We start from the raw sequence: 21,921 nt of genomic DNA, 5'->3' as shown, positions 1-21,921 counted from the left end.
TTGGTGAATATATACCCACACACCTGTACAAATATATCTTTCTACTAAATCAGTGGACTTAGTCTTTTAAATAGTCTCTTCCAGGTAGTATATAGTTTTTTCATGGATGAAAACCAAATGCATGCTTATAATCTATTTTTTGTTTGTTTGTTTCATTTAATCCAAACATGAAGTACTGTTTCACTAATTATAACATGGTATTCAGTGTCTAAATCAATTAGGTGGGTTAGTGTATAAAATCACCAAGGATTTACTTTTTGAAAAATATACAGATAACATAAATAAAGAATATCATAACACCACACTTGCATAATAGACTTAAAAAATAATAAAAATGATGTAGTGCTAAAATGGTAATGAAAACAGGATCTCGCTGATGCATGGAAGCAGGCAGTTTCTATGCTCTAGCTTGGCTATCAAGTTAATATTTATGATATAAGGTTTGAATATGAAATTAATGTGGATAAAGAAAGTTAGTTCAATTTATAATATGCTGGAAGAGGAGACAGCTAGATAAAAATCTTTAGTAAGAGCTCATCTACATGATGTGTGAATAGACAAGATAGAGATAGAAAACATTAGGAGGTGAGGTCATATAGTTACCAAAGGAACAGATGAGTTAAATATTGGGAGATGTTTAAATATAAGTAAATAGCAATTTCAGGATATTAAACACAGATGATATCTTAAGGAAATTATCCTATCTCTTTGTTCAAGATATGCCATCATAGACTAGGTTAGAAACAAGAGAGTCTTAAGCTACTATTTTACATTAACAAACCATAGTTCACACATGAATGAGAAGGAAAAGATGGTGCGATGATTTAGGAGAACCAAATATTATTCTGATGAATTTATCTCAATGTCTCTTTTTTCTATTTTTATCATCATGTTTGACTCCTATTTTTCTTTTTAGAAATTGTGACTAAATTGATATCATTATTATTATCTGACTCAGACAACTCAGTGTATATATTTTAAGGAAGAGCTAGCATTATTATTCTATGAATAAATGATAAAATAAGCAATAAAATATAAATGTGATAGAAAACAGGGGTCAAGGTAATATTTGGTTCTAAAAATCTGAAAGTATAAAATTCCAGTACACAGCAGTGAATTAAACAAGCATGAGTTTCTACTTCAGTTCCTGCCTCAAAATTCCTACTTTTAGCTCCTGTTCTGGCTTCCCTTGGTGTGAACTATGATTTAACAGAATCTAAATAGATTCTTCCCCAACTCCAACTTGTTTATAATTGTGACATTTTCTCACAGTGACAGAAATGGAAATTATAATAGTCAAGGATACAGAGTGAAAAATAAATACTTCCAAGAAATTAAGAGATGCCACACTAAGTAATGAGTAAGGATAAGAGAAAATAAGACATTAGAAACCAAGTCAAGGAAGAATAGAATAATATGTATGTGTGACAGTTACTATTATTGGAGAAAAAACACATTTTACCTGGTAGGACAACACTTATACTTTCTTCTTGGTGAGTTACAGGGTTTTGAATGTAGCAGGTGACATTCCAGTGAGACTTGGCTTCAATCAGAAGAGATGTTTTCATGGTGAAGATTTTGTTTTCATCTTGTGAATGGGATTTTGATGTAGCTGGAATGAGCACTCCATTGCTGTCTCTCCACTCCATGTGAGGCTCTGGGAACCAACCTCTTGAATGGCACTCCAACATCACACCTTTTGTATTAGGGGCATGCATAAGAATCTGTATGTCTGAACTTGTTGCTGGTAGAAAACAAAACAGGTAAATACTATTGTAGGTATACATGGAAGAGGACATTATAGAAGAATAAAAGCCCCTTTCAATTTTAATCCCAGTTTCAAAAGACCCATTAATAGTCAAAAGACTGCAGGAATCTTGTTGCAATAAGAACTTCATGAAAATTAAAAGAACTAGTTGGGAAAATATAATATTCAGTAAGCATCATGTACAAATTAAAGTCAGCTGAGAAAAGACCTGTTTCACTTGTTTATTCATTCATTTTAAATATTTTTGGTATTTATTAAGTAATAGAAAAGGCTTTGATTTTGGATTATGATAAAGAAATAAATAATTAAACCTCATAGAAATTATAATTTAATGTTTTTAATTTAGCATTGGTCACTAATTACTTTTGAGCGCCTGTAAATAGATTATAAAATGAGTTTCATTTTAAACAGTATGCAGTAACTTTACTTGAAACTCTGTGTATTTTACTTGGTGGTAATAGTATAAAATGTGTTTCATATAAAACAGGCAATACACTAATATTATGAAAAGTATATTTATTTAGAAAAAATGAACATGCTGGAAAATAGGATATCTTCTGAGACATAAATCTTGTGTAATGTATTGTCAATAAAAGAATTTATGGAGATTTAAGGCAATGTATCAAAACTAATTTGTCTAGTAAAATGACTCTAGAAGATTATTAGATTATTTTATATCTGTGCTAAGATAATAGCTCTTTGCTACATATTATTACTAAAAATGGCAATGGGCTACATTGTGTCTTTGACTTTAAACTTTAGGGTTCAGTGTTACATGACAGTCAATAAAGATTAAATAGCTGGGTCTAGAATCCTTTATATATGTGCCCACATATAGGGATTTGATCAGTTTCTTTAAACCCTCCATTTCTTTTTCCTTTAGAATATTTCAGAGCAAGTAAAATTATACAATACATATAGTTGTCTATACTTCACATGTAGCATTATAACAGAGGATAGTGAAAATTGGAGTTAAAACTTTAAAGATTTAGGAAAATTAATTAGACAAAGAAGTGATTTGGACAGAAACCAAAAACCAAAAACCTATTTCAGAAAGACTAATTTTTTACTTTACTGAAAAATTGTATACAAAATAATCTGATAATTTCCCCGTTATCACCCCTACCATATTTTCCATACCTCCACATACACCCAAATTTTTAGTGAGAAGCACATTTTTATAATTCAGTTCATCTGGAAAAATACTAAAGTGTTGTCACAAATATTTGAAAGAATAGGAAAAACAAGAGGAATCTGATGATAAGTTGAAATCTAACATTTAGTAATAACAAAGTTTTTCCTGAACTAATTTCTGTACTATAGTAATTTTCAGTTTTGATCTTACAAAGCATCCAATTAAAAATTGAATGTGTATTGATCATCTTATTAATAAATCCATGTGGTAAGAGTTAGAATTAATAAGAATATTCCATCTTCTCCATACTATATATTCTTTGAATCATGAATTCACAGCAGTCACAGAAAAATCAATGCCTACCTACAACATTGACCAATATGATATGTTCTTCATAGAATTTGTCATCTTTGAAGAAGCAGTGGTAGGACCCATCATCATCAGCAGTCACTTTAAAGATCCTGAGGGTTACTCGACCTCTTCCAATGTCATCTTTTACGAGTTCAGTCCTCTCAACATATTTAGAGATAGTTTCTCCAAGCAGGTCTTTACCATTCCTATACAGGTATATCGGCTCTGTATAGCGATTCCGGAACCAGCGAATTTCCATATGCTTTGCTTGTTGTGGTGGAGACAATTGACAACTGAGTTCCAGATTTCCACCCAATGGAACCAAGACTGGACTCTGTAAGCCATTCACAATGAATTGTTCTGTGAAGGATTAAAATAATCGAAAGACAAGGGTCTGAGTTAGTAAGCATGTTCTGCCTCTTGTTGAAATTACTTTCTGTTGTTCTCTCCTCTGTCTTCTCTTTCCCTCTCTCTAACATTCATATATACTTCACTTAAGATTACTTAGTTTATTCAGAATGTATTTTAGTTAAAATTGCTTTGTTGATAAGAAGCAGAAAGTGTTAGTGCAAATGGTTAGAGAAGTTTTTCAGGAATCACTGGAAGTGTTGAGCCAATTCAAGGCAGGCTACTTCCAAAGTAAATCAAGATAATGTGCAAAATAGTAGCAGAGAAAATGGCAGTATGAATAAGCCATGTGATGTAGTAAAGATTTTGATGAATTGAGACTTCAGATACAGTAAAGATTCCATAGCCCACAAATCTTGTGATAGATGTACAATGATTGTAGATGAGTATGTGGCAAGTCCTGTTACCCCTGTCTGTTACATTGTTAATTTTGAGGTGACACAGATGAATTTCCCCTGACTTTTGCATTGAGTCTCATTTTTGAGGCAAGCAATACAATATCAATAAACAAAAAAATGTCTTTATCTGGTCAATTAGAGGTGTTAAGACTCATTAGTACATGAATAAACCTTAATGTACATTTGAAATTTAATTAATAATATTATGTTCAGAGTTCCATACCAAGTCAGATATTAAATATATGGAAAGGCTTTGATAGAGGAAAGAAAATTTTAGTTACTTGTTTTTTTCTATGCATTTTGTACATAGATTTTCAACAACTAGAATCTACTCCAGGAAGCAAAGTTTATTAAATTTAGAAAATATATTATTATATGTTCTGAGAATTTTGGCTGCAAGTATGTTTGTATAGCATGTTTATTCCTGTTGCCATTAGAGACCAGGCCAGAAAAAGGCATCATATCTCCTGAAGGTACAGTTGCAGCTGGTATTGATCTCTCATGTGCCAGCTGGAAATCAAAACCAAGTCTTCTGTAAGAACAGCAGATATTTTAAAAGTCAAACTAGCTCTCTAGACCCAAGTTTATTAAAATGTAGAAGTTATATTGCAATATATTTGCTAGATGGTAAGTGCTTATAGTAAGAAACATAAACTACCTTAGGTGGGGAAAAAAGGAATCAAACTGGAACTGACCTAAAAAACTTTCATGAAGCCTATTAGCTTTCATAGGGATGGAAATATCTATGTGAGACACTGGGGATAAAAATCATCACCCAACAATAAACTTCATTTTTTAACAGAGAGCCAAGCAAGATGTACCTATATGATGCACCAGTGACATGATTGTTTGTGAGTGGTAAACAATCACTTTCTTATTAGATTTGAATCCTGTACCAAGAATACAATAAAATTCACATAGAGAAACAGTAATATTGGAGGAAATCAATAAACCCATTAGTCTTAAAGTGTACCATAGAAGAAAAAATGAAGAAAATTGTTCAAGATGTGAAAATAGAAATAGAAGCATTAAAGAAAACACAAACTGAGGAAATTCAGGAACTGGAAAATCTAGGTAACCAAGCAGGAACTAGAGATATCAGCATGTCTACAGGATAATAAAAGATGTAAGAAAGGATCTCAGGGACTGTAGAAACCTAAGATCAGCAAAATAGATTCTTCAACTTAGGAAAGAGAACAGGAGCTATTTATGTGAACATCACTAACAATACAACAGAGGAAAGAAAGAATTTGAGATTTAGAAGTTACCTTATAAGATGTTGACACACCTGTCAAAGAAAATACAAGGTGTAAAAAGGTCCTAACCTAAAGTATCAAGGAAATTAAGGAAACAATGAAAGGATCAAACCTAAGAATAATAATATGAATAAAAGAGAGTAAAGAGTTCCAGATCAAAAGGCCAGAAAACATATTCAACAAAATTATAGAAGAAAACTTCCCTAACCTAAAGAAAGAGATGCTCATAATCTTACAAGAAGCCTACAGAACTCAAAATAGATTGGACCAGAAAAGAAACTCCTCCCATCACATAATAGTCAAAACACCAAATGCACAAAACAAAGAAAGAATATTAAAAGCAGTAAGGGAAAAAGGTCAAGTAACATATAAAGGCAGACCTATCAGAATTATATCAGAATTCTCACCAGAGACTATGAAAGCCAGAAGATCCTGGACAGATGTCATACAGACCAAAAGAGAAAACAAATGCCAGCCCAGGCTACTCTATCCAGCAAAACTCTCAATTAATACAGATGGAGAAACCAAGATATTCCGTGACAAACCCAAATTTATACAATATTTTTCCTCAAATCAAGCCCTAAAAAGAATAATAAATGGTAAAGCCCTATACAAGGAGGCCAGATACACCATAGAAAAAGCAAGAAACTAATCGTTTTGCAAAAAAAAAAAAAAAAAAAACAAAAAAAAAAACAAAAAAAAAACAAAGAGAAGACAATCACACAAACAGAATCTCACATCCAAACACAAATATAATATGAGGCAACAATCACTATTCCTTAATATCTCTCAACATCAATGGACTCAATTTCCCAATAAAAAGACACAGATTAACAAACTGGATATGCAATGAGGACCCAAAATTTTGCTGCCTACAGAAAACACACCTCAGGACAAAGACAGACACTACCTCAGAGTAAGAGGCTGCAAAACAACTTTCCAAGCAAATGATCTGAAGAAGCAAGCTGGAGTAGCCATTCTAATATTGAATAAAATTAATTTTCAAACAAAAGTCATCAAAAAAGATAAGGAAGAACACTTCATATTCATCAAAGGAAAAATCCACCAGGAAGAACTCTCGATCTTTAATATCTATGCTTCAAATATAAGGGTACCTACGTAAATAAAATAAAACTTACTAAGGGTCAAAGAACATATTGCACCTCACACAATAATAGTAGGAGATTTCAACACCCCACTCCCATCAATGGACAGATCACGGAACGAGAAATTAAACTGAGACATAGACAGACTAAGAGAAGTCATGAACCAAATGGATTTAACAGATATTTATAGAACATTCTATCCTAAAACAAATGCATATGCATTCTTCTCACCACCTCATGATATTTTCTCCAAAATTGACCATGTAACCAGTCATAAAACAGTCCTCAACAGATAATGAAAGATAGAAATAATCCCATGCATCCTATCAGACCATCACGGACTAAAGCTGGTCTTCAGTAAAAATAACAAATGAATGCCCACATATACATGGAAGTCAAACAATGTTCTACATAATGATAAGCTGGTCAAGGAAGAAATGAAGAAAGAAATCAAAGACTTCTTAGAACTTAATGAAAATGAATGTACAACATACCCAAACTTATGGGACACAATGAAAGCTGTGCTAAGAGGAAAATGCATAGCTCTGAGTGCCTGCTGAAAGAAAGAGGAAAGAATATATATCAGTAGCTTGAAAGCACACATAAAAGGTCTAGGACAAAAAGACGCAAACACACCCAGGAGGAGCAGAAGTCAGGAAACAATCAAACTCAAAGCTGAAATCAACCAAATAGAAACAAAAAGGTCTATGCAAAGTATGAACAAAACCGATAGTTAGTTCTTTGAGAAAATCAACAAGATAGATAAACCCTTAACCAGACTAACCAGAGGACACAGAGAGTGTGTTCAAATTAACAAATCAGAAATGAAAAGGGAGTCACAGCAACAGAGTCAGAGGAAATTCAAAAAATCATCAGATCCTACTACAAAACTCTATATTCAACAAAACTTGAAAATCTGCAGGAAATGGACAATTTCCTAGACAGATAACAGGTACCAAAGTTAAATCAGGAACAGATAAACCATTTAAACAACCCCATAACTCCTAATGAAATAGCAGCAGTCATTAAAAGTCTTCCAACCAAAAAGAGCACAGGTCCAGGTGGCTTCAGTGCAGAATTCTTTCAGACCTTCATAGGAGACCTCATACCAATACTATCCAAACTATTCCACAAAATTGAAACAGATGGAGCACTACCGAATTCCTTCTATGAAGTCACAATTACTCTCATACCTAAATCACACAAAGGCCCAACAAAGAAAGAGAACTTCAGACCAATTTCCCTTATGAATATCGACACAAAGATACTTAATAAAATTCTTGCAAACCGAATCCAAAAGTACATCAAAACAATCTTCCATCATGGTCAGGTAGGCTCCATTCCAGGGATGCTGGGATGGTTTAATATATGGAAAACCATCAACATAATCCACTATATAAACAAACTGAAAGGTAAAATCCACATGATCATTTCATTAGATGCTGAGGAATCATTTGACAAAATTCAACACCCCTTCATGATAAAAGTCCTGGAAAGAACAGGAATTCAAGGCCCATAACCAAACAAAGTAAAAGCCATATACAGTAAATCAGTAGCTAATTTTAAAGTAAGTGGAGAGAAACTTGAAGCAATCTCACTAAATCAGGGACGAGACAAGGCTGCCCACTCTCCCCCGACTTATTCAATATAGTTCTCAAAGTTCTAGCCAGAGCAATCAGACAACAAAAGGGGATAAAAGTGATGCAGATCGGAAAGGAAGAAGTCAAAATATCACTATTTGCAGACAATATAGTTGCATATTTATGTGATCCCAAAAGTTCCACCAGGGAATTACTAAACCTGATAAACAACTTCAGCAATGTGGCTGTGTATAAAATTATGTCAAATAAATGAATAACCTTCCTCTACACAAAAGAGAAACAAGCCAAGAAATGAATTAGTGAAATGACACCCTTCATAATAGTCCCAAATAGTATAAAATACCTCAGTGTGACTTTAACCAAGCAAGTGAAAGAAGTGAATGACAAGAATTTCAAGCCTCTGAAGAAAGAAGTTGAAGATCTTAGAAGATGGAAAGATCTACCATGCTTGTGGATTAGCAGGATTAATATACTAAATATGGCCATTTAACGAAAAGTGATCTACAGATTCAATGCAATCCCCATCAAAATTCCAATCCAATTCTTCATAGAGTTAGACAGAACAATTTGCAAATTCATCTGGAAAAAAAAACCCAGGATAGCTAAAACTACCCTCAACATTAAAAGGACTTCCAGGGGAATCACTATTCCTGAACTCAAGCAGTATTACAGAGCAATAATGATAAAAACTGTATGATATTGGTACAGAGACAGACAGGTGAACAAATGGAATAGGATTGTAGACCCAGATATGAAACCACACACCTATGGTCACTTGATTTTTGACAAAGGAGACAAACCATGCACTGGAAAAAAAATATAGCCTTTTCAGCAAATGGTGCTGCTTCAACTGAACGTTGGCATGTAGAAGAATGCAGATCGATCCATTCTTTTTTTTTTTTTTCTTTTTTTTTTTTTTATTAACTTGAGTATTTCTTATATACATTTCGAGTGTTATTCCCTTTCCCGGTTTCCGGGCAAACATCCCCCTCCCCCCTCCCCTTCCTTATGGGTGTTCCCCTCCCAACCCTCCCCCCATTGCCGCCCTCCCCCCATAGACTAGTTCACTGTGGGTTCAGTCTTAGCAGGACCCAGGGCTTCCCCTTCCACTGGTGCTCTTACTAGGATATTCATTGCTACCTATGGGGTCAGAGTCCAGGGTCAGTCCATGTATAGTCTTTAGGTAGTGGCTTAGTCCCTGGAAGCTCTGGTTGCTTGGCATTGTTGTACTTTTGGGGTCTCGAGCCCCTTCAAGCTCTTCCAGTTCTTTCTCTGATTCCTTCAATAGGGGACCTATTCTCAGTTCAGTGGTTTGCTGCTGGCATTCGCCTCTATATTTGCTGTATTCTGGCTGTGTCTCTCAGGAGCGATCTACATCCGGCTCCTGTCGGTCTGCACTTCTTTGCTTCATCCATCTTGTCTAATTGGGTGGCTGTATATGTATGGGCCACATGTGGGGCAGGCTCTGAATGGGTGTTCCTTCAGTCTCTGTTTTAATCTTTGCCTCTCCCTTCCCTGCCAAGGGTATTCTTTTTCCTCATTTAAAGAAGGAGTGAAGCATTCACATTTTGATCATCCGTCTTGAGTTTCGTTTGTTCTAGGGATCTAGGGTAATTCAAGCATTTGGGCTAATAGCCACTTATCAATGAGTGCATACCATGTATGTCTTTCTGTGATTGGGTTAGCTCACTCAGGATGATATTTTCCAGTTCCAACCATTTGCCTACGAATTTCATAAACTCGTTGTTTTTGATAGCTGAGTAATATTCCATTGTGTAGATGTACCACATTTTCTGTATCCATTCCTCTGTTGAAGGGCATCTGGGTTCTTTCCAGCTTCTGGCTATTATAAATAAGGCTGCGATGAACATAGTGGAGCACGTGTCTCTTTTATATGTTGAGGCATCTTTTGGGTATATGCCCAAGAGAGGTATAGCTGGATCCTCAGGCAGTTCAATGTCCAATTTTCTGAGGAACCTCCAGACTGATTTCCAGAATGGTTTTACCAGTCTGCAATCCCACCAACAATGGAGGAGTGTTCCTCTTTCTCCACATCCTCGCCAGCATCTGCTGTCACCTGAGTTTTTGATCTTAGCCAATCGCACTGGTGTGAGGTGAAATCTCAGGGTTGTTTTGATTTGCATTTCCCTTATGACTAAAGATGTTGAACATTTCTTTAGGTGTTTCTCAGCCATTCGGCATTCCTCAGCTGTGAATTCTTTGTTTAGCTCTGAACCCCATTTTTTAATAGGGTTATTTGTTTCCCTGCGGTCTAACTTCTTGAGTTCTTTGTATATTTTGGAAATAAGGCCTCTATCTGTTGTAGGATTGGTAAAGATCTTTTCCCAATCTGTTGGTTGCCGTTTTGTCCTAACCACAGTGTCCTTTGCCTTACAGAAGCTTTGCAGTTTTATGAGATCCCATTTGTCGATTCTTGATCTTAGAGCATAAACCATTGGTGTTTTGTTCAGGAAATTTTTTCCAGTGCCCATGTGTTCCAGATGCTTCCCTAGTTTTTCTTCTATTAGTTTGAGTGTGTCTGGTTTGATGTGGAGGTCCTTGATCCACTTGGACTTAAGCTTTGTACAGGGTGATAAGGATGAGATCGATCCATTCTTATCACCCTGTACAAAGCTTAAGTCCAAGTGGAACAAGGACTTCCACATCAAACTAGATACACTCAAACTAATAGAAGAAAAAGTGGGGAAGAATCTCGAACACATGGGCACTGGAGAAAATTTCCTGAACAAAACACCAATAGCTTATGCTCTAAGATCAAGAATTAACAAGTGGAATCTCATAAAACTACAAAGCTTCTGTAAGGCAAAGGACACTGTTGTTAGGACAAAATGGCAATGAAGAGATTGGGAAAAGATCTTTACCAATCCTACAACTAATAGAGGGCTTATATTCAAAATATACAAAGAATGCAAGAAGTTAGACTGCAGAGAGAAAATTAACCCTATTAAAAATGGGATTCAGAGCTAAACGAAGAATTCACAGCTGAAGAATGCCGAATGGCTGAGAAACACCTAAAGAAATGTTCAAACTCGTTAGTCATAAGGGAAATGCAAACCAAAACAACCCTGAGATTCTACCTCACACCAGTCAGAATGGCTAAGATCAAAAGCTATGGCAACAGCAGATGCTGGCAAGGATGTGGAGAAAGAGGAACACTCCTCCATTGTTGGTTGGAGTGCAGACTGGTTCAACCATTCTGGAAATCAGTCTGGAGATTCCTCAGAAAATTGGACATTGAACTACCTGAGGACCCAGCTATACCTCTCTTGGACATGTACCCAAAAAATGCCCCAACATATAACAAAGATACATAATCCACTATGTTCATAACAGCCTTATTTATAATAACCAGAAGCTGGAAAGATCCCAGATGCCCGTCAACAGAGTAATGGATACAGAAATATTGGTACATCTACACAATGGAATACTACTCAGCTATCAAAAACAATGACTTTATGAAATTCATAGGCAAATGGAAAATATCATCCTGAGTGAGGTAACCCAATCATAGAAAACCACACATGGTTTGCACTCATTGATAAGTGGCTATTAGCCCAAATACTTGAATGACCCTAGATGCACAGAAAACATGAAACTCAAGAAGGATGACCAAAATGTGAATTCTTCATCCCTTCTTTCAAAGGGGAACAAGAATATCCTTTGGACTGAATAGGGAGGCAAAGTTATAGAACAGAGGCTGAGGGAACCCCCATTTAGGGCCTGCCCCTCATGTGGCCCATACATATACAGCCACCAAACTAGATAAGATGGATGAAGCAAAGAAGTGCAGGCTGAAAGAAACCAGATGTAGATCTCTCCTGAGAGACACAGCCAGAACACGGCAAATACATAGGTGAAAGCCAGCAGCAAACCACTGAAATGAGAACTGGACCGCCATTGAAGGAATCAGAGAAAGGACTGAAAGAACTTGAATGGGCTTGAGACCCCATATGAACAACAATGCCAATCTACCAGAGCTTTCAGGGACTAAGCCACTACCCAAAGACTATACATGAACTGACCCTGGGCTCCAACTTCATAGGTGGCAATGAATCGCCTAGTAAGAGCACCAGTGGAAGGGGAAGCCCTTGGTCCTGCCAAGACTGAACCCCCCAATGAATGTGATTGTTGAGGGGAGGGAATACCCATATGGAAGAGGAGTGGGAGGGGCTGGGGGATGTTGCCCTGGAAACAGGGAAAGGGAATAACAATTGAAATGTAAATAAGAAATACTCAATTTAATAAAGATGGAGGGAAAAAAAAAGAAATCAAGTCAAACCGAAGCAAAAAAAAAAAAAAAAAAAGAAGAATACAGATGCAGATATACACAGCCAAACATTGGACTGAGTGTGGGGATCCCGATGGAGAAATTAGCTCAAGGACTATAGAAACTGAAGGGGTTTGCATACTCACAGAAAGAACAGCTATCAACCATCCAGACACCCCAATTCTTCCAGGGACTAAACTAACAACCAAAGAGTACACTGGGGCTACCCATGGCTCCAGCTGAATATTTAGCAGATGATTGCCTTATCTGGCATCACCAGGAAGGAAGCCCCTCGGTCCTTTGGAGGCTTGATGGCTCCAGATAGGGAACCCTATGATGGGGAGTCAGGATGAGTTGGTAGGTGAGGGAAAGTCCCCATAGAGAAGGGGAAACGGAGGAGGGAGAAGAGAGGAGGGAGGAGTTGATAGGGTGCTTGTAGAAGGGGAACTTGGAAGGGGGATAACATTTGAAATGTAAATAAAAAAACCAATAAAAAAGTTTAAGACATTGAACAAAGGCCCCGGAAAAGATATCAGACAGTAGTAAGATATCCCATGTTCATCGCTTAGTCAGGTTAACATAGCAAAAATGGCTATCCTACCAATTGGAACCTATACATTCAAACAAATGAACAAATCACCTCTTGAAAGGATAATGTTCAGGTACAAATGGAAACACAAACATCCAGTATAGGTCTAACACTATTGAATAATGAATAAATTGTTGGTGGCATTACCACTCTTCTTAAATTGCACTGAAGAGCTATAGTAACAAACCATCATGGATTTGGAACAAAATCAAACATATTTATCATTGGAATTAATTTGAACACTCAGAAGTTGTTTAACCACTTAAGGACACATGTCTTCTGATAACACCATAAATACACACTGAAAAAAAGACAGCATCTTTGTACAGTTTGGTACTGTTTGCACCATTATTGTTCATTGTGGATGAGTTCACATACAAGAATGCAAATTGATCAATACTTATAACCTATCAAAAAACTTAACTATGAGTAGACCAAGAACTTAATATAAGCCCAGATACACAGAGTCTAGTAGAAGAGAAAGTGGAAAAATCATTTTGAAAACACACAAAAAAGGATTTCTGATGAAGACACAATTAGAACTAGCACTAAGTACCATAAATAATAAATGGGACCTCATGAAAATGAAACTTCAAAGGGCACTATTATTTGTACAAAGATTTTTACCAGCTATGAATTTGATAGAATTAACATCTACAATGTATGAAAATTAAAATGCTAGACATGAAGAAAAGTAATAATTTAAAGAAAGGTCCAGATATAAATGAAGAATACTCAAAGAGAAAATTCAAATAGCTATAAAAACAGTTTTAAAATGTTCACCATACTTAGCCATAAGTGAAGTGCAAATCAAAACCTCACTGAAATTTCATCCTACACGACCAATTACACTTTTATTTTTTAATTGGTTATTTTATTTCTTTACATTTCAAATATAATCCCCCTTCCTGGTTTTCCCCTGCAAAGCCCCTATTTTTGTCCTCCCCTCTTCCCCTTGCTTCTGTGAGGGAGATCCCCAACAACCTATCGAATTAGGTCTTAGTGCCCTAGCATTCCCTTATGTTGGAGCATTGGATTTCCACAGGACGAAGGGCCTCCCCTCCCATTGATGCTGAATAAAAAATGCCAGTTCATACCGGCAAGGATGTGAAGTAAAAGTACATATATCCATTGTTTGTAGTAGTACAAATTAAAAAAATCACTGTGGTGGTTTCTCAGGAAGCTGAGAATAGCTCTACCTCATGATCGAGCTATTCTACTCTATAGCACATACCTAAAGAATGCTTTACTCCAGAGCAGAGAAAATTGTTCAATCTTGTTAAATAATGTAGTCACAATATTCAGAAATTATAAACAACCTAGATGCTTTATAATGGATGAATGGATAAAGAAAATGTGCATCTTTACTTTGAAATATTACCTAGCTATTTAAAAATATGAAGACAAAGATGTTTGAAGCTAAATGAATGGAGCTAGGGGCAAAACATTCTGAGTGAGGTAACCTAGTTCCAGAACGGCAAATAAAGTATGTGTTGACTTATATTTTGATATTAGCTTTTAAGTCTTTAATAAGAAAAGTACAATTTATATATTCACAGAGGTTATGTAGATACTAAGGGGCTATATTCAAATATGCATGCACTCTAAATAAAATCACCAAGTAGTGGAGGAAACAAAATAAAAACTGGACATCTCTCCTCATCAAATGAATTTTCCAGTGTCAATGAGGTTGTTGAGGGTGCCTGGAAGAGAATGGGGCACAAGAGATGCAAAGAAGGACACCAAGACAAGAGTCTGATCAAGGCAACAATTTTATTTTTTCCCAAGGCTGAATTTATACCATAACAGGGGTAACAGAGGGAGGAGGTAAGTGGGAAACATTTACACAGGCCAAGGACACGGCTCTCTTGTGGTCAGGGAATCAGCTGACATTAACAGGATGTTAGAAAGGTCACAGGTTTGTCATATCTTTTAGTCATCAGGATCTTGGTTTTTCAGAAAGGTTACAGGTCACTACAACGGCATCTTGACATCAGATGTATTTCTCAGCAAGGTCATATTATTATTCATCCTGACCTCCAAGTTTGTATTGTCTTCTGCAGCTGGCTGGGGATTTTCCATTAACCCAGTCATACTTAACTCTAATCATAATATTAACATCAATGATGTAGGGTTTCAAGAGCATTGCTCTCAACATTCCAGTATTGGATAAAACACAAGTAAATGTGCATAAGTGAAATTTTATAATTGGACAATCAGCTCTTTTATATCACTGTCTAGTTGTTAAGACTCCAAGCAATCTATATTTATTTGTGCTTCACACGGATATCCTTATTGATTCAAATTTTTGTTCTCATAGACTATTTCATCTTGCCTCTTCTTTTTCCTCTACTGTTTTGTTAATTCATAATGATGTTAAAATTTACCTGAGACTGCAACGATTCCTCAGTTTAAAAGTGATCTCCAAGTTCTGTGCATTTAATACAAATATGGAGCCTTCAATGCATATATTTGATCTCTCATTGTCTTTCTTCCTGGAATATGAAATAAACCCAAGGAAAGAATATTTGCTGAATATACATAATGACCTATTCTTCCAACTTTGACACTCTTGTGAATCTCTTCATTTCATTGGTATATTCACTCTTTATTAACAATGATTTAAATACCCTGCCCTATGTACCAGATCCTCATTTTCCTAGAGTACTAGACATTGATGTCTCAAAAAGGCAAGTGATAGATTCATACCTGAACTCACTGCTACCATCTGGAGAAGGGACAAGACCACACAGTGTGCAGTAAGAGGTACTCTTACAGCTCCCATCACACCTGTTATGAGACAAAAGTTTAATGACTGGTGAAAACAAAAATTTTCACAAATTAAGTACTTCCATATTTTTTATAAACCCTGGTTTCCAAGCAAAGTTACCCATCATTAGGCCTCAGTTTCTGACAATCAATATTTTTAGTATGGTCACTTAGTTCAAGTTTCTTTCTTTTTTTATTAGATATATTTCTGTACTTACATTTCAAATGTTATTCCCTTTCTCATTTCCTGTCCATAAGCCCCCCATCCACTTCCCCTCCCCCATACGGGCATTTACCCCATCTATCCCCCTTACTGCCTCCCCACATTCCCCTGTACTGGGGGTCCAAACTTGGCAGGAACAAGGGCTACCTCATCCACTGGTGCCCCAAGAAGGCTATTCTCTGCTACATATGCAGTTGGAGCCCTGGGTCAGTCCATGTATACTATGTCAGTAGTGGTTTAGTTCCTGGAAACTCTGGGTGGTTAGCATTGTTGTTCTTATGGGGATGCAAGCTCCTTCAACTCTTTCATTCCTTCCTCTAGTTACCCACGAGGGGTTCCTGCTTTCAGTTCAGTGATTTGCTGCTAGCATTGACTTCTGTATTGACAAGATCTGGATGTGTCTTTCAGGAGAGATCTATATCTGGTCCATTTCAGAATGCATTTTTTAGCTTCATCAATCTTATCTAGTTTTGGTGGCTGCATACACACACACACACACACACACACACACACAAACACACACACACACACACACACACACACACACACACACACACACACACACACACATATATATATATATATATATATATATATATATATATATATATATATATATATATATGGGCCACATGTGGAGCAGGCTCTGAATGGTCATTCCTTCAGTCGCTGCTCTAAACTTTGTGTCCATATCCCCTCCTATGGATATTTTTCCCCTTTTAAGAAGGTGTGTGAACATCCGCATTTTGGTCATCCTCCTTCTTGAGCTTCCTGTGGTGGGTGGATTGCATCTTGGATAGTTCGAGCTTTTGGACTAATATTGACTGATCAATGAGTGCATACCAAGTGTGTTTTTCTGTGATTGGGTTATCTCACTCAGGATGATATTTTCTAGTTCATTCCGTTTGCCTATGAATTTCATGAAGTCATTGTTTTTGATAGCTGAGTAGTACTCCACTGTATAGATGTACCACATTTTTGAATCCATTTCTTTGTTGAAGGGCTTCAGTGCTCTTTCCAGCTTCTGGCTATTATAAATAAAGCTGCTTTGAACATAGTGGAGCATGTGTCTTTGTTGTATGTTGTAGCATCTTTTAGTTATATGACCAGGAGTAGTAGAGCTGGGTCCTCAGGTAGTGGAATGTCCTATTTTCTGAGGAACCTCCAGACTGATTTCCAGAGTGTTTGTACCAGTTTGCAATCCCACCAACAATGGAGGAGTGTTCCTATTTCTCCACATCCTCACCAGCATCTGCTGTCACCTGAATTTTTTTTTTTTATCTTAGCCATTCTGACTGGTATGAGATCGAATCTAAGGGTTGTTTTGATTTGCATTTCCCTGATGACTAAAGATGCTGAACATTTCTTTAGGTGCTTTTTGGCCAGTCAATAATCCTCATCTGAGAATGTTTTGTTTAGCTCTCTACCCTATTTTTAATAGGATAATTTGGCTCTCTGGAGTCTAACTTCTTGAGTTCTTTGTATATTTTTGATATTAGCCCTCTATCATATGTAGGATTGGTAATGACCTTTTCCCAATACTGTTGCTGTTTTGTCCTAATGACAGTGTCTTTTGCCTTACAGAAGCTTTGCAGACCTATGAGGTCCCATTTGTTGGTCCATGATCTTAGAGCATGAGCCATTGTTGTTTTGTTTGAGAAATTTTCCCCAGTGCCCATGTGTTTGAGACTCTTCCCCACTTTTTCTTCTATTAGTTTGAGTGTATTTGGTCTCAGGTGGAGGTCCTTGTTCCACTTGGACTAAAGCTTTGTACAGGGTGACAAGAATGGATAGATTTTCACACTTCTACATGATCCCCTCCAGTTGAAACAGCACCATTTGTTGAAAATGTTTATTTTCTTCCATTGGATGATTTTAGCTCCTTTGTCAAAGATCAAGTGAGCATAGGTGAGTGGGTTCTTTTCTGGGTCTTCAATTCTGTTCTACTGATCTACCTTCTTGTCTCTGTACCAATACCATTCAGTTTTTATGGCTCTTGCTCTGTAATAATACTTGAAGTCAGGGATGGTGATTCCCCCAGAAGTTCTTTTATTTTTGAGTATAGTTTTCGCTAACCTGGGTTTTTTGTTATTCCAAGTGAATTTGAAAATTGCTCTTTCTATATCAGGCAGACACCAGGTACCAAAGTTAAATAAACCATCCAAACAACTGCATAACTCCTAAAGAAATAGAAGCTGTTCCTAAAAGCCTCCCCCCCAAAAAAAAACCTCCCAGGAGCAAATGGGTTTAGTGCAGACATTCATAGAAGACCTCATACCAATACTGTCCAAACTATTCCACAAAATTGAAACAGACAGAGCACTACCAAATTCCTTCTATGAATCCACAATTACTGTTACACCAAAACCACACAAAGACCCAACAAAGATAACTTCATATCAATTTCCCTTATGAATATTGATACAAAAACACTCAATAAAATTCTTTCAAACCAAATCCAAGAACACATCAAAACGATCATCCATTATAATCAAGTAGGCTTCATCACAGGGATGTAGGGATGGTTTAATATACAAAATCCATCAATGTAAGCCACTATATAAACAAACTCAACGATAGGAGCCACTTGATCATTTCATTAGATGCTGAGAAATCATTTGATCAAAACTCAACACCCCTTCATGATAAAAGTCTGATAAAGATCAGGAATTCAAGGCCCATATCTAAACATAGTAAAAGCAATATACAGCAAACCAGTGCCTAACATCCAACTAAATGGAGAGAAACTTGAAGCAATCCCACTAAAATCAGGGACTACACAATGCTGCCCACTCTCTCTCTATTTATTCCATATAGTACTTGAAGTCCTAGCCAGAGCAATCAGATAATGAAAGGAGGTTAAATAGATACAAATTGGAAGAGTAGTATCAAAATATCAGTATTTGCAGATGATATGGTAGTGTACTTAAGTGACCCAAAAGTTCCACCAGAGAACTACTTAAACTGATGAACAATTTCAGCAAAGTGTCGGGGTATAAAAATAACTCAAATAAATCAGTAGCCTTCCTCTACTCAAAGGATAAACAGGCTTAGAAAGAAATTAGGGAAATGACACCCTTCACAATAGTCCCAAATAATATAAAATATCTTGGAGTGACTTTAAACAAGCAAGTGAAAGATCTGTATGACAAGAACTTCAAGTCTCTGAAAAGAGAAATTGAGGACTATCTCAGAAGATGGAAAGATCTCGCATGCTCATGGATTGGCAGGATTAATATAGTAAAGATGGCCATTTTGCCAAAAGCAATCTACAGATTCAATGCATTCCCCATCAAAATTCCTACTCAGGTTTCTCTTTTAAGTAATCATGACATTTTTTATTTGCTAAACCTGGTGATCCTTCTTTTCAGAATGTTGCACGTAATGACTAGTTTACTTCAGATGTTATTTCCCCATTAGAGGATCATGTGCTCCCAGACTTAATGTTGTCATCTAGATTTCCAAACTTTATCATGTTGCCTGTCTCTCCAAACAAGTTTATAAAACTGCCAAACAGATCTAAGTCTCAATGCTCTTGTGGTATATGTGGCTGTCTCATATAGTTCTATTTAATTACAGAAAAGTTATGATACATCTACATTTACAATATTTAGAATAATTACATTGACTTTTTAGAAGGTGATGATATTCTTGTACAAAATTATTGAATTTTCTTCCTATGGAAAATTCATACTTAGAAAATATTTTTGGAACTGTATGGTTGGTAAAAATTTAAGATGGAAAATTGACATACCGAAATATGGAGGCTTTTTATCAGTTACTTAGTATTTTCCCTTTGATAAAGCAATTAAATGTGATAGTTTTCTACTTCTATCACAAACATAACAGCTTATGTATTAGTGTTATAGAGAATTGGAAAATTGAGTAGACTCTTAAGTGAATTCAATCTTTACCTTGTCTGATACGTCCTTTATTTTTTAAGAAATATCAAAATGTTTGTTATATATTCTTCAATTTTGAATAAAGAAAATAAAATCTTTTCACATGTGTCAAATATGTTTTACAATGTTTTAGAAATATTTTCTTTGTCTGTGTATGTATGGACATGCTTGCCACTGCACACGTGTGTGTGTGTGTGTGTGTGTGTGTGTGTATTTTACCTGTATATATGTATGTACACCGGTACACATAGAAATAAAAAGAGGTTCTTGAACTTCCTGAAACCAAAGATAAAGATAGTTGTCAACTACCATATGGGTTCCAAAATTAAACCTGGGTCTACTGACAAATTAAAAAATATTTCACTTGGAACTAGAGGTAAGCATGATTATGAACCACCATGTGGTTGCCAGAACTAATTCTGGATCTAGCACAAGAGCCAAATGCATACTTAACTACTTATACCTCTTTATCCCTCCCTTTATATTTTATTAGTATATAACAATTAAACATAATGGATGCCATTATGCCATTTTCATATATGTATATACTTTTTATTCATCTTCATTGCCACTTCTTCTGCCCTCTCATTCCCACTAATCTTCCTCTTCCCAACTACTTTCCCTCATACTTGCATGTCTTTTTATTTTATTGGTTTTGATAATGCTAAGAAAACTCAAAGTGTTCAATTAGAAAATATTACTGGACTAGGGTAAATGTTTGTTTATGAGAAAGTAGCTCATTAGGAGCTACACCACTGAAAATCATCTCTTTTCCTAATGGCAATTATTAGCATCATATAAAGTCCCAGAGTGGCCATTCAGATCCTGTTCTACCTGGGAATTAGTCCATATACATACAGACACCAAACCCAGACAATATTGCTGATGCCAAGAAGTACATGCTGACAGGAGCCTGATATAGCTGTCTCCAGAGAGGCTCTGCCTGAGCATGACAAATACAGAGGCAAATGCTAGCAGCCAACCATTGAAATGAGAATGGGGTCCTCAATGGAGGAGTTAGAGAAAGAATTGAAGTAACTTCCCATAAGAACAACAATATCAACCAACCAGAGCTCCTAGTGACTAAACCACCAACCAAAGTGTACACATGGATAGAAACATGGCTCCAGTTGCATATGTAGCAATGGATGGCCTTGTTGGGCACCAATGGGAGGAGAAGCCCTTGGTCCTGCCAAGGCTTGAGCCCCTAGTGCATGGGAATGTCAGGACGGGGAGGCAAGAAGGGGTGGGTGGTTTGGGACTGGGGAAACCCTCATAGAAGAAGGAGGAGGAAGATTGTGATAGGGTGTTTATGGAGGGAAACTAGGAAAGGCAATACCACCTGAAATGTAAATAAAAATATATCCAATAAAAAATGAAACAACAACAACAAAAAAAGAAATCCTAAACTGGATAAACAATTTCAGCAAAGAGACTGGATATAAAATTAACAAAAAAACAAAATCAAAAACAAAAAAACAAAAACAAAAACCAGTAGTCTTCCTCTACTCAAAGGAATAACAAACTGAGAAAGAAATTAGGGGAATGACACTCTTCACAATAGTCACAACAATAAAAAATACCATGGTGTGACTCTAGCCAAGTAAGTGAAAGATGTGTGTGACAAGAACTTCAAGTCTCTGAAGAAAGAAATTGAAGATCTCAGAAGATGGAAAAATCTTGCATGATCATGGATTGGCAGAATTAGTATAGTAAAAATGGCCATCTTGCTGAAAGCAATTTGCACATTCAGTGCAATTCACATCAAGATTCCAACTCAAATCTTCATAGAGTTAGAAAAATGAATTTGCAAATTCATTTGGAATAACAAAAAATTCAGGATAGTGAAAACTATTTTCAACAGTAAAAGAACTTCTAGAGGAATCACTATCCCTAACCTCTAGCTGTATTTTCATAGCAATTATGATAAACTGAATGGTATTGTTTCAGAGACAGGCTGGTAGACCAATGGAATAGTATTGTAGATCTATTCTACATATTCTATGGTCACTTGATCTTGACAAAGGAGCTAAAATTATCAACTGGAAAAGAGAAAACATTTTAAACAAATGGTGCTGGTTCAACTGACAGTGTGTAGAAGAATGCAAATCCATTTAATCTTATTGT

At 36.2% G+C, this 21,921-nt stretch overlaps 1 protein-coding gene across 1 annotated transcript in view; it reads right to left on the bottom strand.

Moving 5' to 3' along the window:
- The window catches only part of Skint4l1 (selection and upkeep of intraepithelial T cells 4 like 1), a 185,474-nt gene that overhangs the window by 161,594 nt on the left and 1,959 nt on the right, over positions 1 to 21,921 (bottom strand). Inside the window, exons 2-4 of the mRNA XM_063261325.1 lie at positions 15,610 to 15,690; positions 3,267 to 3,614; positions 1,463 to 1,744 (exon numbers count right to left, since the gene is read on the bottom strand). Coding sequence (XP_063117395.1) covers positions 1,463 to 1,744; positions 3,267 to 3,614; positions 15,610 to 15,685 — 706 coding nt within the window. The 5' untranslated portion in view covers positions 15,686 to 15,690. The remainder of the gene's footprint in view (positions 1 to 1,462; positions 1,745 to 3,266; positions 3,615 to 15,609; positions 15,691 to 21,921) is intronic.

Source organism: Rattus norvegicus, chromosome 5, assembly GCF_036323735.1.
Source record: "Rattus norvegicus strain BN/NHsdMcwi chromosome 5, GRCr8, whole genome shotgun sequence".
NCBI lineage: Eukaryota > Metazoa > Chordata > Mammalia > Rodentia > Muridae > Rattus > Rattus norvegicus.
Note: the sequence above shows the minus strand (reverse complement) of the source record. Positions and strands in the feature narration are given on the sequence as shown.